The sequence below is a fragment of the Salvia hispanica genome, chromosome 1 (genome assembly GCF_029641045.1).
Source record: "Salvia hispanica isolate PSC_SH4W2 chromosome 1, Shi_PSC_v1, whole genome shotgun sequence".
NCBI lineage: Eukaryota > Viridiplantae > Streptophyta > Magnoliopsida > Lamiales > Lamiaceae > Salvia > Salvia hispanica.
In genome coordinates, this window is record NC_142692.1 from 26130418 (window position 1) to 26148561 (window position 18144).

The window sequence follows — 18144 nt, forward strand, 5'->3', positions numbered from 1 at the left end:
AATAGTACTATTCTTAATTTCACTATTTGGGGGGGGGGGGGTGGTATTTGACTAACAAATTGTTCTTATGAAAATAATAATAATTTCATTAAAATACCTAAAATTATGTAAGATGATTACATTTTTAGATTGGCATGAGATTTTAGGTAAAATTGTTAAATGGATTAAAATAGAAAAATATATAATTGTATATTAACTGGGATAAATTTAAGGAGTAAGAAAAAAGGAAATATTGAATGAAAATGGAGTGGTAAAATTAAAAGTATATATAGAATTGTACTAGTACTTCATTTGTCCCGAGTCCCGACTTAGTTGTCACGTATTTCTTTTCAAAATATCCCAACTAAATTGAGTTATTTATTTTGCTAAAAAATAAAATATCTAATTTGCTCTTACTTTATTTTATCTCATACTTTTATTTTCTCTTCTATTTTATTTTATCTTCATTGAACTCATTTAACACAAGTTTTTAATCTTTGTGGCTATAAGGAATGTCAAATGGAGTATTTATTGGTCAAATTTTTAAAAAAATTGGAAATGGGACATCTTAATTTATAAGGGTAATTTGTTTGTAAATTCCTAACTTTTTTGTCATGTTTTGGTTTTGCGTACCACTTTTAAAATATTTTTGTAAATTATTGAAAAGTTGATTGGGTTACAAAACGATTGATTTGTTCTCATTTTGCAACTGATCAAGTTTATGCGCTAATGTGTTATGACTTATTTACATGCCGCTATGGCGCTATCAAACATCAGACAAACGGCTAATGACTTTACATTTTATAGTTTATACATTGAAATGAATGAGATTATACTAAAGAGTTTATAAAAAGAAAGAACGGGGTGAAGAGTAGAAAATAAAATGCGAGAAATGAGAAACGAGAAGGGAGTACAACAAATGAAATTATTTAACTTAGCAATAACATTGTTTCGCTACCTACGTAATGTCATTTTGGTTATATTTAAGTTAATTAAATACTTAAGTCATAGTAGATCTCAATTACAATGCACATAACCTTTACTATAACGAAGCAGTTACCAAATGTTAAAAAACACAAGTTTTGCAACAAAAATAAAATGAGATGCTGATATTCCAGAATCCAGATAATAGAATGCTGCTCTCTGCTTGTACATCATGAAAAAGCTACTACTGATACTGAATACAAGAACATAGAGTGGTTTTGGAAAGCAACAGCTAATGGATACAAAGAGAAGTTTCTGCGCTCGGCCTCACAGCTCTAACAATTTACAAGATAATATCGGAGCATTCACACCTCTGCTCTCTAACCGCGAGCTGCTCTGAGGAAGTTGTCGAAGGGGCTGGAAGGCGGAAGCCTCAGAGCTAACCATGTGTTGTTTGCAGCTGGAACGCTCTCTTCACTCATTATCTGTGTACATAAACAAATCTTAGCACGACCGCAATGTCCTAGTTCTACACGCGGGAATCAATCATCATCATTAGCTCACCTTCTCAAATGCAGTCTGCGTGCTACAGGAGGCTTTCGGGCACTGGTTGTCATAGGTTAACCAATTAGACAGCTTCTTCCTCGTCTCTGTACCAAAGGTTTCGCACTGATTTGTCATGGCACTATACGGAAGGGGCGATGTGGAGACTGATGTTCCTGCTACCTGGCCAGCTACCTCGAGAGCCTGAAATTCGCATTCAGATATAAGAATTTGGGAACTGCTTATCAATTTACATTCGTTGACATCGATCGTACTATTACCGATTCTAGCAGCTGACCAATGCTGACAATATGGGACATTGACGGAGAGGCGGATGGAGGGACATTGGGGATGAAGCGTGATATGTCAGCAACTGATGATATGCTCATAGCATCATCTTCGAGTATAGAATTGGCAGAGAAGTCCTGTATATAAGAGCAATGCAATTTTTAAATTTCTATAAAAATGTGAAGTAAAGCAAGCTTGGTTCTAGACAGTGGAATCTAACACTACGTACCCCATCAAACGATTGTGACCCCTTGGAGTGTGCAGCCCTTTGGATATGATCCATGTCGAGCGTTAATTGTGAACCAAACATGTAAGCTTCATCGGGCACAAATCCTTCTGAGAGCTGCTCTGCAACTTCTTCAGGCTCAAACTTGAAGAAACAAAACACAAGCATAAGCTTAAGCCCTTGGAATTATCACAAAGCCCTTTTTTGTCTGGCAAGATCGGTTAGGGTTTGAAGGAAGACGCACAATGTAGAAGAAGATACCTTGGTAATGGTAGATAAACTCTCAACTAGTATGGAAAACAATTTTTTGTCAGCTTCATAAGCCTTATCCCGCAGCTCCGTCAGAGTTGATAAGGCTTCTTCATTATCGAAAGCAGAGCCATAATCTTTCACTTCATGCTGAGGCTTTACATAGACTTGAAAGTCATCACTGATGCCAAGATATGGATCGACCTAAATTGCAAGCATTATAACGAAGCTTAGTGCTAGGTACGCTGGAACTATATCATAACCAGAATAAACTATGTACATTAATAATACATGAATGCACAAGGATTTCATACTTACATCAGATTCGAATAGCAAGTTAAGTAAATTGTTGGCATCAGCTACATGGTATAGCTTCGCAGCAAAAATCACCATGGCAGTAGATGATACAAAAAGGGATCTTTGGTATGCGGGTGACAAGGACACTGCATTGAAACAACAAAACATCAAACATAAAATTTTACTGCAAAATAGAGAGAAGTTCTTTGATGTTGTTCCAACCATTATTGGCATCTAAGGAGATCTTTCGAATTGACATGGGAAGCTGAAAGAATCTGAGAACAAGGTTATCGTTGGAGTTCTGCAACAAAGCAATGAGAAACCATTATGTTACAGACAAAATATCAAGCACCAAGCATAACTGAAACATGTGAAAATACAAGTAGCATAGCAACAATATAAAGAAGGGCATGGTTCAATTTGAACATCTGCACTATAATTTTAATAGAAGCAAACGGAACTAATGTATTTGAGTTTTGACCTTAAGTCGTGATGAGATAAGTGCTAAACAGAATGAATGTGCAATAGCTTCAAGGTTAGCTGGCAGATTGTCAGGGAGATTGACTTGTATCCATAAAGCAGACAGCAACTGCACTACTTGGTCCTCGTTGCATTGCAGAAAATACTGTTCCTACATGGACAGAAAGATAGTTGTAACAATAGAGATAACGAAAACAGATCCGTCTGACAATATAAATATTCTTACAGTCTCAGTCAAGCTAGTAGGTCCACCGGCCTTGTCCATAAGGGAGCTAATTAAATGAATATTAGGAGAGTTCTTGTGTGATCTCCCATGCTTCCATTCTTCTTCAACTTTATTGAGCTGCTGAAAGTCATCTTTTTCACCTCCATGCTTGAATTTGGTTCCATTTATTTCCAACCGAAGCTTTTCGAGCAGAAATGCAATTGAGGAAAATGTAGACATGCTTTTGGAGTGCCACCTTCTTGGGTGGTTAGTAAAGTCACTTCTTGCATGAGCAAAACTTGGAATTAGAAGAACACAGAATATCTGATGCCCTCCAATGCGTATTTCGACATCGGGATGTAACATCACTTTCAAGAGTTGAACAAAAAGAGCCTCAGGGAAAACCTAGGGATGAAAATGAATATCATAACTCACTTCCGATAGCAAATATTACCAAAACAGCAACAGTATACTTCAATCTCCACATTTATTCTTATTTCATAATAATAAGAATAATACTTTAACAAATTTCTACAATGAGGCACTTGGATCATCTCATTTGACCCACGATTGAGCAGGGTAGGACCACCCTATGACCCTACAGCCTGTAGTTCAATCCTATTGCATCACATGGGACTATACTAGTGGAGAGCGCGCACACAGATACTAATGGAGAGCGCGCGCACAGAAAAACTGACAGCTAGTGGCAGATAATGTAAAAGTTACTCAGCTTCTCACCTGCTGAGAGCGGAATGATATAGATGCCAGTGATATGACATGAGCAAGAATAGTGAGGGAGGCAAGGGCTGCCCTAGCAACAGCTTTTACCGGAGAAAGCTTCTCCAGTGTAATTGCCATCATATCAAACAGCGGCCGGACATCAACAATCTGAACAAATACAAACCAATTAAACAAGGCAGACAGAAGTGAATAAGTAAATATTTCAATGATGATAGAAAATACCCCTCTCACAGTCTCCAACAGACAAGTTTCAATAGAAGTCTGCAATGCAGTATTCACATTCAGTTCTTGCTCTCCAACTGGTTCAGCCGTTGCTTGAAAGCTTTTGCGTAAGTGTCTGAAGAGGTCACTAACAAACCCCATATCAGAAATCACGCCTTCTGCCCTCACTTGGCGGGCCAAACAGCTAGCCGTCTGGATGATGTGACATTTCATCTCTGGATCATGCGCAACATTCTTGTGGTCCAAATGCCGAACAACACCAGCTAAAATTAATTGCTGATGTCCTGTAATCAAATAGATGTATCAGTTTAACCCCTTCAAGGATCACAATTCCAGATTCTGAAGTTTGCAAGTTATCCCCTCACATAAAATTAGCTAGCCAGGACATGCTTTGATTTTACAAGACATACGTGTAATAACTCAATTAAGATATTTTCCAATTTATTTCAAATATTAACATGATATTAATTCTGTGATTAAAGTTAGTAAACAGCTATAGCTAAAGTAAAGATATGTAGATACAAAGCTATGATATATCACCTGGATTTTCCACGAAGGATGACATATCAGAAAGAACAGCAGGAGCCAGGCCATGCTGAGGAACCCAGTGTCTTTTCATGTCAAAATAAATAAACATTGGTTCTAATACTCTTCGCATCGTAGTACTCTCCTTTGCCAGGTCAACCATCCTTTGAACGCATATTTGAGCCCATACTTGTGGTGTCTGAACCTCCTCTCTGATGTCAATTAAAATTAAGAAATTAAACACAAAGACAAAGCAACCAACCCATTCCACCAAATCATTATCTCATTAAAACAAAATTCATACATTCATTAATATTAACATGATCCAACCTTGTTAGAACAGCAGGATCTTTCTTTTCTGGCCTGATTCTTATGATCATGTGGCTAGGGCTAAACTCACCACCTCCAACAGTTGTACCTCTTCCCTCACTTCTCGCTACTTCATCCACCCAATTGTGATGTGCCTCATTTCTTTCTTCAGCTTCTTCGTTTTGTGAATTCATCTCATAGTTATCAAGAGTAGCATGCACAATCTATAACAAATAACAAAACAGTTATTCACTGAAAATAAGTAATGGTAGCCCTCACTGTTGTTTTCGTTGTTATCAAGTAGCAGATTTGCATATGTAATCCATAAACAGAAGTTTCAATTTTTATCTGAAACTACAAGGATAATAAAAGAGCTATGCCAAAACTTCACACCTTTTCAAAATCAGCAAATACGTGTGAAAACTCCGCCATGAACCACACCTGCAAATGGTGGACACAAACTAGTTTAATTTGCCATGAGCAAAGGATAGAATAGAGCATGAAAATTTGAAATAACTGCCAAAAAAACCTTGACACCAATCTGATTAAGAACTGCATGCTTTGAATTATCGAAAGCACACTCAAAAAGAAAAATATTTTGAATTGACTGTTAGGTATACACGCATGAAGATGCAGAGCCTAATTATTGATAAGTAAATGTATACAAAAAAGTAAATAGTTTATAGTTTCCCAGTCCAAATTACCATTGACGAAAGACACCGCAAGCTTGATGCTCTTAAACCACTCTTTTCATGCTCACCGCCTTTCTTAAGTGCCAGTATGCAAACTTTGTCAACGAAGTTCTCAATATTGTGTGTATAAGTTCCATCAACCTACAGAAAAATTAACAACAATAAGATGGCAGTACGGTCTACCTCAGGCTTACAGTAACACAACATTAAAAGCCTAAACATGAACTCAACAAGAAGAATTCCCCAACTTGAACATTTTCATGTCCAGATCACAGAATGGTGTATATATATAATGCAGCAACCTTGCATACATGTCACTATAATAATTAACCAATGTATTCAAATATGAACGAGGCTTTCTCTTTTTACTTTCTCCGAATTGCTACCTACATTTAAAACATAAAAGCAAGAAGGTAGTAAACATCTCTGTAACACTTAAGCACTTGAGAAGCTCCAATAACACCAGTTATCATGAAAAATACCTCCACTATGTAGGGAATTATCTATTAATGCCACAATCCAACAATTTAACACGCTAACACAGATTTTATCATCTGCGATATCAATATAAACAAGTATATCTCATGATAGTGCATTGCAAGCATAATGACTCAACATGAAGCAGAAAATTGCAAGAAAATAATTAGATAGCTCTCCAACTGTAAACACATGATAAATTGCCAATCAAGAGATATAAATTACCTGGCCATAAATAAAAGTAGTCAGTGTATCACATCCAATCACCAACACGGTGTCTTGCTTAGAGTCATCCAGCAGTTCAAAAACTACATTCAACAAATTAACAGCAAAATATACCCTGCAGGATGAAGATGTCAAATAATTTAATCCATCTTGAACTCTACTATAAAATAAGTGTGAATGAGGAAAGTACACCACACATGGCATAGATGAATACACAGTGCAGTTAAAAACTTTCCAGAAAAACGTGGCAATATCCCATTAATAATATTTGTCTCATCAAGTTAGCATTAGCAAGTGATCCAGACGAACATTCATGTCAACTAAAAGCTTACATTTGCTCCTTGCACATGCAAAGCAGTTTGTTGTATATATCCGCCACAATACTGACAAGTTTGACATTACCGCTACGCAGTTCTTTGTAACATCTTTCCTCCAGATACTTAGCAATCTAATACCATATAAATCATTGCAGATTAGTTGATCCAAATAATGTAACACTAGTTTTTTATCTTCTGCAAAAATACACGCAAATGACCTCACCTTCGGTATCCGTAAAGGATTTTTAGAAGCATATTCACATAGCTTCGCAATCTTTCTATCATTTGAATGACCATCCTGCATGGTAGGAAAAAAGGGCCACAGCTGTTTCAGTTGAAATTGTATTGACGGCATGGGTAAGACATTCTAACATTGAGCTAGTTTTATTGGTTGAAAAATCCCATATCTAGATTCCAACATTGAGCAAGTTTTACTTTTATGTCCATTAGCGGCATTGACTTCCACTGCAACAGATGTATTGTCTTACCAGTTTGACAAGAGTTCTGCAAGACCAACTTTTCAAGAAGGGGCCATTTTTATACTATTTTTTCCATATTTCCCAGACAAAAAGAAGGAAACGTCTAGAATTCATGCATCTTCAGCAAAGATATTCAAAGGAGCAAAGGCAGCTTCCTGGCAGCTCCATTTTGTTATGATGTTATCTCTACAATTCATGCAAGTGGACCATGAAAACTTTAATTTATGTATTCAATTCTTTTTAAGCAATTGATGCATGCCTAAGTTATCACAAATACTAGATCCCCACCTCTAATATCAGCTAAGTTGCTCGATCCCTAAACAGTCAACTTTAGGAAGTTTGTCAAGAAGAACAAAAACATAAGGAACGAGCATAAGGGCAGATATTTAACTGACAAGTGATTGAATATAGAGGGGACAAAAACCATATTTGATGTAAATTATGGTGATAAATGCAACTCCCCACAAACTCGAGACATGAGAAACCAGCCAAAACCTACTGTCAATGAAATAAACGGTACATAGCATAAAAGCTAAATATTTTTTTACTGTGTTGTAACTTGTTAGATGATTATATCATTGGAATTTGGAATGGTTTGAGCATTACATCAGCAACTGTTGTCATTGAATAAAAACAAAATACAAAATAAAAGTGAATAGAAGTATCAGCACCCAATCAAAAGACAAACATATAACATGAACAAGAGCCAATGACAAAAATACAAACTTTACTGAGGGAGAAACTCACAGGAGACTTGGGAAATATCTCCGACAGCAATTTCTTGTAACGCTTGACAGGCTGGCGTGACCGAGATCTCAAAGCAGGGCAACAAACACACATGCTCTCGCATGCCGGGAAGATCTTTCGGGAAATTACACCCATTTCTTAAAACAAGAAACAAACAGCTTCAATAATTTGCACTAACCCTTATACCCTTCCCTTCACACCAGAATGGAGTAATATACTAACTCCATAAACCCTCAATCAAGACAATGACCGCCCAAATTTGCAATCTTTTCACGTTAGAAATAAAGTGCAGAACATGAGCAAAATTACCAGCAGCAAGATCATACATCGAGAAAACAAGACAGGGCACGGTTTATTAACTAAAAACCAGAGGGTATGAAAGAAAACGACAACAAACTCCAAATATCCCTCAACAGTCGCATATCATAGTAAATGATAAACAGAAAAAAGAGTAAATAACCCATAGCTAGTATGAAGCACAACAACAATAAACCGTTAACAAGCAACATTTTGCACAGACTAGAAAGAGGGTATTAGCCAGAAAAAAATAAGTCAATTGAACTTGAGAAGTGAGCAAATTTGCAAACCTTCTTCAGCACAAGCAGATCTGGGGAGCCAAACTAGCGACTGCTCAGTTGAGAAATTGAAAGAGTTTAGGAGAAGTCCCACCACCAGCGTTGCAAAGTTCAATCTTGTAAGCAGAAGAATTTGCTAGTGTGGAAAAAAAGAGGCTGCCGGGATGTTGAAGTTAAGAAAAATTGAACGAAGAAAGAGGGAATGGAGAGAGAGAGCAGACGGATCACGTGTTTGTCAGAGTAATTGCAGTAACCGAGTCCAAAGAGTATAGCTTTTGCTTTGTCCTTTGTCTGTCATTTTTGCCCCTTTTCCTCTCTTTTCTGACTATTTTAGTAACATAAATTTGAATTGTTGTTTGGAAATTAGGATATTAGTGTTGCAGTTTCAATTGGAGGGGGAGTTCTATCTAAGATAACCTACGTTAATAGCGAAAAGATTAACGGTCAAGATACCATCTTTTTTCTTGGTACGTACAGTAGAGTAAGTATTTTACTATTTCATTTTGTTATTGTGAAGAAAATTTCAAATAAAGTTACCACCATATGATTTTTTTAATTTGATGTAGCCCACTCATCACGGTGAATGATCAAGTGGTACAAACTACAACGACAAGTAATGAATGCATAATTATAATTTAAGTTTGTGTACTCGATTATTCTTTCTTTATGGATAATCAAGATCATTCTCGTCTTCACTTAGTATAGTCTATAGTCTATAGATAATAGACTATCTATTAGTACATTTTCATAATGGTATAGAGTATTCACGACAATAGTCTCAGACTAACCTACTAAAATAGTTCCTAGACTTTAAAAATATCGTCAGATATCCCAGGACTAAAAGTTTATTTCAAAAATAGCCACCATTTTGGGTGTTGGGCAATTTAGTCTTTTTACCCTTTTAACCTTTTAAATCTGATATTATTTCAGTAATATACTAAATTTTATATTTTTTCAAAATTATCATTCTTCTTCCCTTTTGTCATCCTTCACTTTGTTTCTTATTTCAATATTAGCTTTAATTTTATAAAATAAAATTTAAAATTTAAAATTTTAAATAATAATAAATTTTTATTAATTACTAAATAACAAAAATTAATAGTTTTAATCAATATTTGATAGTGTCTAATATTTAATCAATAAGGTATGCCGACATCAACTTAGTTTTAATCAGTATTTAATAGTTTTAACCATATAACACGATTTATTTCTGAAATAAATATACATTTAATGTAAGCCTAAATATAATTTTCATTTTTTTATTTGTAAACAATCAAAATTAACTAAAAAAATTTAAAAAAATACTCCTATAAAATTTTTAATAGTATCAAATTTTTAGCTAAATTCATAATATTTAATCGCAAGCAATTATAACAACTGAACGAAGGCAAAGTAGAATAGCTCTTATTTTTCCATCATGATTAATATTATTTTTCCGTACTTCTTCAATTCAGTTGAATACTATATTAAATAACAAAAATTAATATTTTTTATGAATATTTATATTGTCCATTGAAATAAAAAAATAAAGTGAAGGATGGCAAAAGGGAAGAAGAATGATAATTTTGAAATAATATCATATTTAGTATATTACTGAAATAATATCAAATTTAAAAAGTTAAAAGGGTAAAATTGTTAGGTTTGGTATACTGAAAAGCATGTTTCGAGCAAGTTTCGCTCGAATAGAATCTTGCTTGTATACGTAAAACTCTACAATCCACTTTTAACCCGATTCGGTATTATTCGAGCAGTTTCGCACGAATAGAATCAGTATATTATTACATTGTGTTTACTTATGCATTTATAAGATGTTTTATAAACATTTAAATGTATAAGAAGCAAACAAAGTCTAAGTCTTTTGCTTAGTAGACTGGTTATGGGCGTCGTCCACTTTAAGGTAACACAGTCGGTTCTATGCAATGCTTTGCAAAAGAAAAAGAAGAATTTCACAAACCAGATAGGCTTGGACTACCTATCGTGAAAGGTTGCAATGTCAGTCCGATTATTTCTAAGCCTTTCTGAAATAAGATGATGTTGGTGTGGTATAGCACTGAATGGATCTAACAGCAAGACATGTCTTTATGCTATCTACTGAAAGACTAGGTCTTGATAAATAACTATTTCTTAATCTACATACGTTAGCATTGAGCATACGGTATTGATTATGCGCTACTTTGACTTATCATATGGTGCGGGTTTTTCGCAACTCAATAATCCTGATATATTGGGTAGTGGTGATTAATATCTAGCGGTGCTAGGATTGCTATTATGTTGAATCGTGCGCGAGGTGAGTCTCGTTTGATAATGTCCTCAAGAGGAGCTCGAACAAGGTTTTATTATTCAGAAAACTGGCCAGTTGGAGTTTTATCACTCTATGAATAATAAATAAGTGTTTCTTGCTAAGTCCACTCTTGAAATTAATAAGATGTTAATTAATTAAGTCCATAGCAGACATTAATTAATTAATGGACATTTATATCTTAAGCGCGGGAAATAAATAATATAAATAATGGAAACCCGGATTACTTGTAATTTCGGATTTGAATGGGGAGAGTTCAATATTACTTCTGTAGTGGCTGCTCGTAATATTCCAATATAAGCTTGTATTAAATTGTGGGTTCAATTTAATTAGTAAAAAGCTAATTGGGCGAGCCCATATCCAAAACCTTCCATAGATCCTTGTTTGGGTCCAAAAGGAACTTAATATAAATAGGACAATAAATGAGACAGAATGATCACAATTTTTATTCTCAAAATTTTCGAAAATTTCGAACTCTCCATCTGTGGAGGATTTCGAATTCTTCACCTATTCCCAAAAGGATTTCTTATGTCTTCTTTATTCGAGTCCTAGTATTTTGATAAGATCAGTCCACCCTGATATCGAAATACAGTTCGGGAACCAGTCAGAAGATTCGTGGTCTAGTATTGAAGATTATCACGTGGAGAAGGCGTGAGCAATCGACGATTCTTTGGAGAATCAAATCGGTAACTCTAAACCGTAGAATTCATGTTTTAGGATTTACTTTCTATAAGCATGAATTATTTGCGTTCTAGCATGCAATTATCTGTTTAACATGTGAATTGATTAATCGCATAATCGGTCAAATAGATCCGTATCTGATTTATTTGTTTTGTACATGTCTTCCGCTGTGCAAGGGGCACCAAACCCCATAAAAAATGACCAAATTGCCCAACACTCCAACACTCCAAAAGGGCATTTTTGGGTGAAAAAATTTCCAAAAGGACTATTTTTGAAATAAACCCTTAGAGCATCCTCATCCGTGCTCTTAAATAAGAACACGGAGGTGGGCCCGGACCCACTTTTACTCTATGTCCTTAGGCAAGAGCACAACACTCATATCCATGCTCTTCCGCAAGGACAAGCTCAAGGGTCTCATCATTCTATTATTCAGTTTAAATACTTCAATTACTAAAAACATTTCTACAATATAAAAATACATTAAAATATAAAAAATACTACATAATTAAATCCTAAAAAATAAAAATTACATAATTAAAATCCTAAAAAATAAAAATACACAATTAAAATCCTATAAAATAAAAAAAATACATAATTAAAATCCTACAAACTAAAAATTACATAATCAAAGACTAAAAAAATACCCCTGTGGAAGACTAGTCCTCTATCCCCAATGTTTTTCAGAGACCCCGTATCATCGCCACATGTGTTGCAAGTTGGTCGGAGTCATGCTAGACCTATCGGCCGTAATGAGTTGACCCAAGAGGATCAACAACGAGTTGGTCTGGGGTTGAGGTGGCACAAAGGGAACGGAAGCGGTAGCGGTAGCAAGGGCGGATGGAGTCGGGGCGCGACGACTGTTGTTAGTCGCCTTCTTCTTTCCTTGTGGCCGGCGAGAACTGCTCGGGCCAGCGTCGGGGCTACCCAAGTTAGTTCCGGCAAGCTGAGTAGCCACTTCATCGAAGGCGTTGTCGGATAGGGCTACCGACCTCGACCGTTTGCTGGAGGAACTGAAGGAGAATGCTACTACGCCATCCCTATACTTCTAATGATTATGTAGGAAGCTAATAATTTACCATAATCTTTTACGCAAAACGTTATCGCATTTAATTTACATACTTAAACATTTTTTACTTATAAGACCCGATCAAACTTCTTAACCAAGCACGATTCTAACGCACCCTTCATTCTAATTATAACACCATTATGTTTTTGCAATTAAACCATCTTTATTAATTTTAATTAATAAAAGTATAAAAAATGCTAAAGACAGATCTCCAACCATCTATTCCACTCTTGAACCCATGTGTGAATATATGTCACACAAAGAAGTAATCTCACTCTAATCATTTACATTAAACTTAAATTTTATACTACTATTTTTTTAGTATATGTCTCATAAATTTTATGCAATAACTTCATATTTATATACATTTTTAAGAAAACGTAAAAATAAGTTTAAATTTGCAATATAATTGGAGATGTTTTGTAAAAAAAAATGAGATTTAGTGTATGGCATGATCTATGAAATAAAGTGGTATTTATATGGAAGCTATTTTTTTTGTAAACATCATTACAAAATGAAGTATTTGAAGTTTTGAAACTTACACGAAACAAACATAAGTAGGGGTGGCGAAACGGGTTACCCGCGGGTACCCGCACCCGACAAGTCGGGTACCCGTACCCGATTTTAGCTAAATTGGTTGTCCCAATACCCGCCCCGTGATATACCGGGATTACCCGATACCCGTGTCGGGTATCCCGTACCCGGCATTGTGGGTACCCGTACCCGACCCGAAATTCGAATAAAAAAATTGAAAACCATAATAATCGTCTATGTTCCCTAATTTACTTAATTAATATTGATGGTAAACTTTGAATAGATTAAGAATAAAAGTGAGGGGACTTTATAGCTAGTTCCGATGAGTTTTCAATTGTATGTTCGTCGGAATATAAAAATGTTTCAAAAGAACTCTCAGAAACATTTCATTTTCTTCACTCATTTTGGAAAAATAATAATATAAATACTCTTCTCTACATTATTATCTCTCTTACTTTATTTTTTCTCCATTCTAACTATTTATTTTTAATTTTTCAAAATGAATGTGTATATGGCTATTATTATTTAACTATTTATTTTTTTCTCTAATTTAACTATTTGAAACGCCTCTATTAATATGGAATGGGGGGAGTATTAAAAATGATATATGACTCTAATACTAATAATAACGGGTATTAACGGGACTAACGGGTATACCCGTACGGGTAGTGGGTATACCCGCTACCCGCAAAACTCTAAAACACACTACCCGATCCCGCCCCATTTCCCGTTATCGTCGGGTATCGGGTACCCGATACCCGGCGGGTAGCGGGTCGAGATGGAAATTACCCATTTCCCGCTGCCCATTTTGCCACCCCTAAACATAAGGCAAATTCCAACAATTAAACCATGAAGGCACGAACAGACAGAATAATGAAGATGCATTGATCTAGGCGCATGTGGTGAAATTTTAAAACCATTATTTATGGAATATACCAAATAGGGGAAAATTTAACACGTTATCTTATTCTGATTCATTTTTTTTCCAACAATGGCAGATCCTTATATTCAAAACATTAATTATAATAAATCGTTCCATAAATGTCTCCTTATTTCTTTTTTGTTTATAGTATCATACATTGAAGTAATTTATGATGAATAGGGCCGCGAATGAATTGGGCTGCGGCCCAACTGGTTTCCTTAATTTGAAATTCAAATTGAAAGGGAAGGGTGATTCCCGTAAATAATGGCTGATCGGTGCCCCTTTTAACAAAAACAGGCTCCCACTCACTAAACCCCTACGTGTATAAATCCCTCGCTTCCCCACTCCGCCACTTCAAATTCAATCCTCAAATTTCAATTCAAATTTGTTTCTCGGCGATATACGTTGAATCCAGCAATGTCGCTGAGGCCCAACGCTCGCGCGGAGCTCCGCCGCAACAGGTACAAGGTGGCCGTCGATGCAGACGAGGGCCGCCGCCGCAGGGAGGACAATATGGTCGAGATTCGCAAGAGCCGCCGCGAGGAGAATCTCCAGAAGAAGCGCCGCGAGGGCATCCAGCAGTTCTCCGTCCCCGTTGAAGCCACCACCGGCCTCGAGAAAAAGGTATATGCCCGATTTTTCTTCTTCTTTTTTTTTTTTTTTTTTTAATTTTGAAATTTGGTTTGTAGAGCTAGGTTTTTTGTGGATGTATGGTTATAAATTTATTGCACGTTTTGTGATTTGAGTGTTTGTTTTATCTTATGCTTATTTATGCCTCCTGCATTTGTAATATTTGGACGTTTTTCTCGCGTTTGTTGGATTGAATTTGGTTGTGATGCCACTACGATATTGTTGATTTTCCTCCCTTCTTGAGTGAAAATTTGAATAATAGTAATGTACAGAAATGATTGTTTCCAGTTCACAATTTCAGAAGGTTCCCGTTGTGACGACCTAATTTATTGATTCTTACGAATATAGGTGCAGTTAGAAAATCTACCAGCAATGGTTCAAAGTGTTTGGACTGAAGATCCAAGCCAACAACTTGATGCGACGACCCAGTTTCGTAAATTGCTCTCTATAGGTGATTATTATGTTTTCAATTATTCTGATTTTTTTGGCAAAATCATTTAGTTATTATCCTTGGTGTTAAATTCCTTCTGTCTGCCACACTTGAATCTGGCAGAACGCTGCCCTCCTATCCAGGAGGTTATTCAAGCTGGTGTTGTTCCTCGCTTTGTTCAATTTTTGACAAGGGAGGACTTTCCACAACTTCAGGTATAACTGTATCTTATAATCTGTTTTGCTTATATAGCTGTTTTGATTTAGGTCTCTTCATGTCATTTGGGTTTCTTATTCTTATAATTTTTTTTGGTCTTAACTGATACAGTTTGAAGCAGCTTGGGCTCTGACAAATATTGCTTCTGGTACATCTGAACACACGAAGGTGGTAATGGATCACGGAGCAGTTCCAATATTTGTCAAGCTTCTTGGTTCTCCGAGTGATGATGTTCGGGAACAGGTGCGCATGTATTAAATGAATAGTTTGGCCTTTCAATTGCTTATTAATGCCCCCTTATATTTTGCCAGAGTTTCTTGCTTATATATGTTACCTGCCATTTTAGGCAGTTTGGGCTCTGGGAAATGTAGCTGGTGATTCCCCCACATGCCGAGACCTTGTCCTTGGTTATGGAGCTTTGGGTCCTTTGCTAGCTCAGTTGAATGAACATGCCAAGCTGTCCATGCTCAGAAATGCTACCTGGACTTTATCAAATTTTTGCCGAGGCAAGCCACAGCCAAAGTTTGAACAGGTTTTTCTCCTTGAACATGGTTTTATATCTTTGGATGTGCTACTGAGTATACTAAGAAATAATGATGGAAGGTTCACAAACTTACATTGAACCACAAAACAAAAGTGTAACTGTGTAATATTTGTATTGGTGTAGCCTTGTTTGCTGTCATCTGCCCCTTTTAGTTGATATAATATGATGTTATGCTTATTTGGTAGAGAGGCAATGCATATTTTTTGGTTCCAGTATTTGTAAACCATTGTCCCTGTTGTTAATTTCCCAAATGACTGATGCATCTTATCTTATTCTATAATATGCACGTACATCTATTTTTTAGGATTCCATCCATGGTTATGACATTTTGGTTGTGATATGCAGACAAGCCCCGCACTTCCAATTCTCAGACAACTTATAGGCTCAACTGATGAGGAAGTTTTGACTGATGCGTGCTGGGCCCTCTCTTATCTCTCGGATGGTAGCAATGACAAAATTCAAGCTGTGATAGACTCTGGAGTCTGCCCTCGTTTGGTTGAGTTGTTGCTGTGAGTATCTAGACTAGACTTTGTATCTAAGATACCTCAAAGAAGTTCCTCTATATGAAGCATGTTATATGTTTTTATTGGTCTGATTAATGATTGATTTTTCATTTCAGCCATCCATCACCCTCTGTTCTCATCCCTGCCCTTCGCACCGTTGGAAATATTGTCACAGGTGATGATATGCAAACTCAGGTATGACTAAGGATGTTCTGCCAATCACATTACGGATGTGTTTTATTTTCTTTACTTTCAGAATCATGACATGTTGAGATACTTGTGGCATGGGGAAGTGAACTAGCACAATGTATGCTTAGTTCTTTCAGTCCTTTTATTGTTCTTCACCACAAGACCTAGTGGCTAATGTTTTAATTATACACTTAAACAACATGCATATGCCAAAATTCTGTTATTAGATATGTCGACATGATCTGCAGTACTTGTTTTACAATACATGATTTAATTCTAAAGGTTGAGTGCCTTTTGCAGTTTATCATCAGCAATGGCGCACTACCCTCTCTTCTTAACCTCTTGAATGGTAGCTATAAGAAAAGCATTAAAAAGGAAGCTTGCTGGACTATTTCCAACATCACTGCTGGAAACAAAGGGCAAATTCAGGTAAAGTGTGCTTTGCTATGGATATGGGTGTTTTGTGTGTGAAGCATATCAGTTGGTGGGTTGTGCTGCTGTGAAACATGTTTTGATAGGTTAATGTTTACTAAGCAACACATCCACTTATTGCAGGCTGTCATTGAAGCCAACATTATTGGACCACTTGTCCAATTGCTGCTAAATGCTGAATTTGATGTTAAAAAAGAGGCTGCATGGGCCTTGTCAAATGCCACGTCTGGTGGTACTCATGAGCAAATAAAGTGAGTTATTACATACAATTATGTTATCTTTGTATTACTATAATTTGTTGTTGTTACTGCAATTGAATCCTTTCTTTCTTAAACAGGTACCTTGTAAGTCAAAATTGCATTAAGCCTCTATGCGATTTGCTTATATGCCCCGACCCAAGGATCGTCACAGTATGTTTGGAAGGTCTCGAAAACATTCTGAAAGTAGGGGAAGCTGAGAAGAATTTAGGTCTGACAGGGGCAGGAGATGCCAACCTGTTTGCTCAAATGATTGATGATGCTGAAGGTCTTGAAAAAATTGAGAACTTGCAGAGTCATGACAACAATGAGATATATGAGAAGGCCGTGAAGATACTTGAGACATATTGGTTGGAGGATGATGATGAGCCAGCCCCACCGGGCGACCCAGCCCAGCCAGGCTTCCAATTCGGAGGGGCTGACGTCAATGTCCCGGCTGGTGGGTTCAACTTCAACTAAATGTTGGCTTATGGCTCTGCCAATATTGAAACAGAGGCAGATATTAAACTTATTGCTATTAAGTGGCAATGGATATTTTTTTCCCAAAAGATATATGATACCTACCTAGCGTGTTAGGTAGTGAACTTGTTTCTTCTTCGTTGTAGTGTATGATCAAATTTGTCGGTTGGAAATTATTTATTTGGTCACGCAAACTTTATCGCCTTTCAGTTTACAAAATTATGTACTTTTTTTTTCATTTCTTTTATCAATTCCCTCTGCAATCAAAATTTTCTATCATAGTTTTTAAGTGTTTCTAGAGTTGGCAAATTCGGGGTTAGTTGGTAAGATGATTTGTTCCTTCGTCATTAGGTTTGGTTTGTCCAAGCACATGTTTTGTAATTGGGTTTTGTAATCCCGGCAGCCTTTTCGTTGATGACTATGGCATCACACAGCAGCTGCATGATGGTAGTGGACTCCCTGAAGATTAGCTCGATGACTTG

The 18144-nt window shown here is 36.3% G+C and overlaps 2 protein-coding genes across 3 annotated transcripts; one reads left to right on the forward strand and one right to left on the reverse strand.

The window, feature by feature from the left end:
* Window positions 1-1059: 1059 nt before the first annotated feature.
* On the reverse strand, window positions 1060-8798 carry LOC125218234 (protein SEMI-ROLLED LEAF 2). Of its 2 annotated transcripts, none has more exons than XM_048119867.2 (20): window positions 8513-8798; window positions 7926-8062; window positions 6923-6997; window positions 6715-6830; window positions 6383-6497; window positions 5693-5821; window positions 5382-5429; window positions 5010-5212; window positions 4695-4891; window positions 4155-4438; window positions 3930-4079; window positions 3213-3596; window positions 2988-3131; window positions 2729-2807; window positions 2528-2652; window positions 2222-2413; window positions 1964-2104; window positions 1728-1871; window positions 1468-1650; window positions 1060-1388 (listed from the first exon to the last, which is right to left on the reverse strand). In XM_048119867.2, exons 2-20 carry the CDS (start codon window positions 8058-8060, stop codon window positions 1284-1286), a joined length of 2949 nt encoding a protein of 982 aa, XP_047975824.2. In that variant the 5' UTR covers window positions 8061-8062; window positions 8513-8798; the 3' UTR covers window positions 1060-1283. The 2 variants fall into 2 exon arrangements, with proteins under 2 accessions (XP_047975824.2, XP_047975823.2); XM_048119866.2 differs by having other exon boundaries at window positions 2988-3137; window positions 8513-8796.
* Window positions 8799-14350: 5552 nt separating this feature from the next.
* LOC125222475 (importin subunit alpha-2-like) lies at window positions 14351-17900 on the forward strand. Its single transcript, XM_048125114.2, has 10 exons — window positions 14351-14626; window positions 14981-15083; window positions 15186-15277; window positions 15390-15521; window positions 15625-15810; window positions 16168-16331; window positions 16442-16520; window positions 16815-16943; window positions 17070-17197; window positions 17284-17900. Exons 1-10 carry the CDS (start codon window positions 14420-14422, stop codon window positions 17660-17662), a joined length of 1599 nt encoding a protein of 532 aa, XP_047981071.2. The 5' UTR covers window positions 14351-14419; the 3' UTR covers window positions 17663-17900.
* Window positions 17901-18144: the final 244 nt, after the last annotated feature.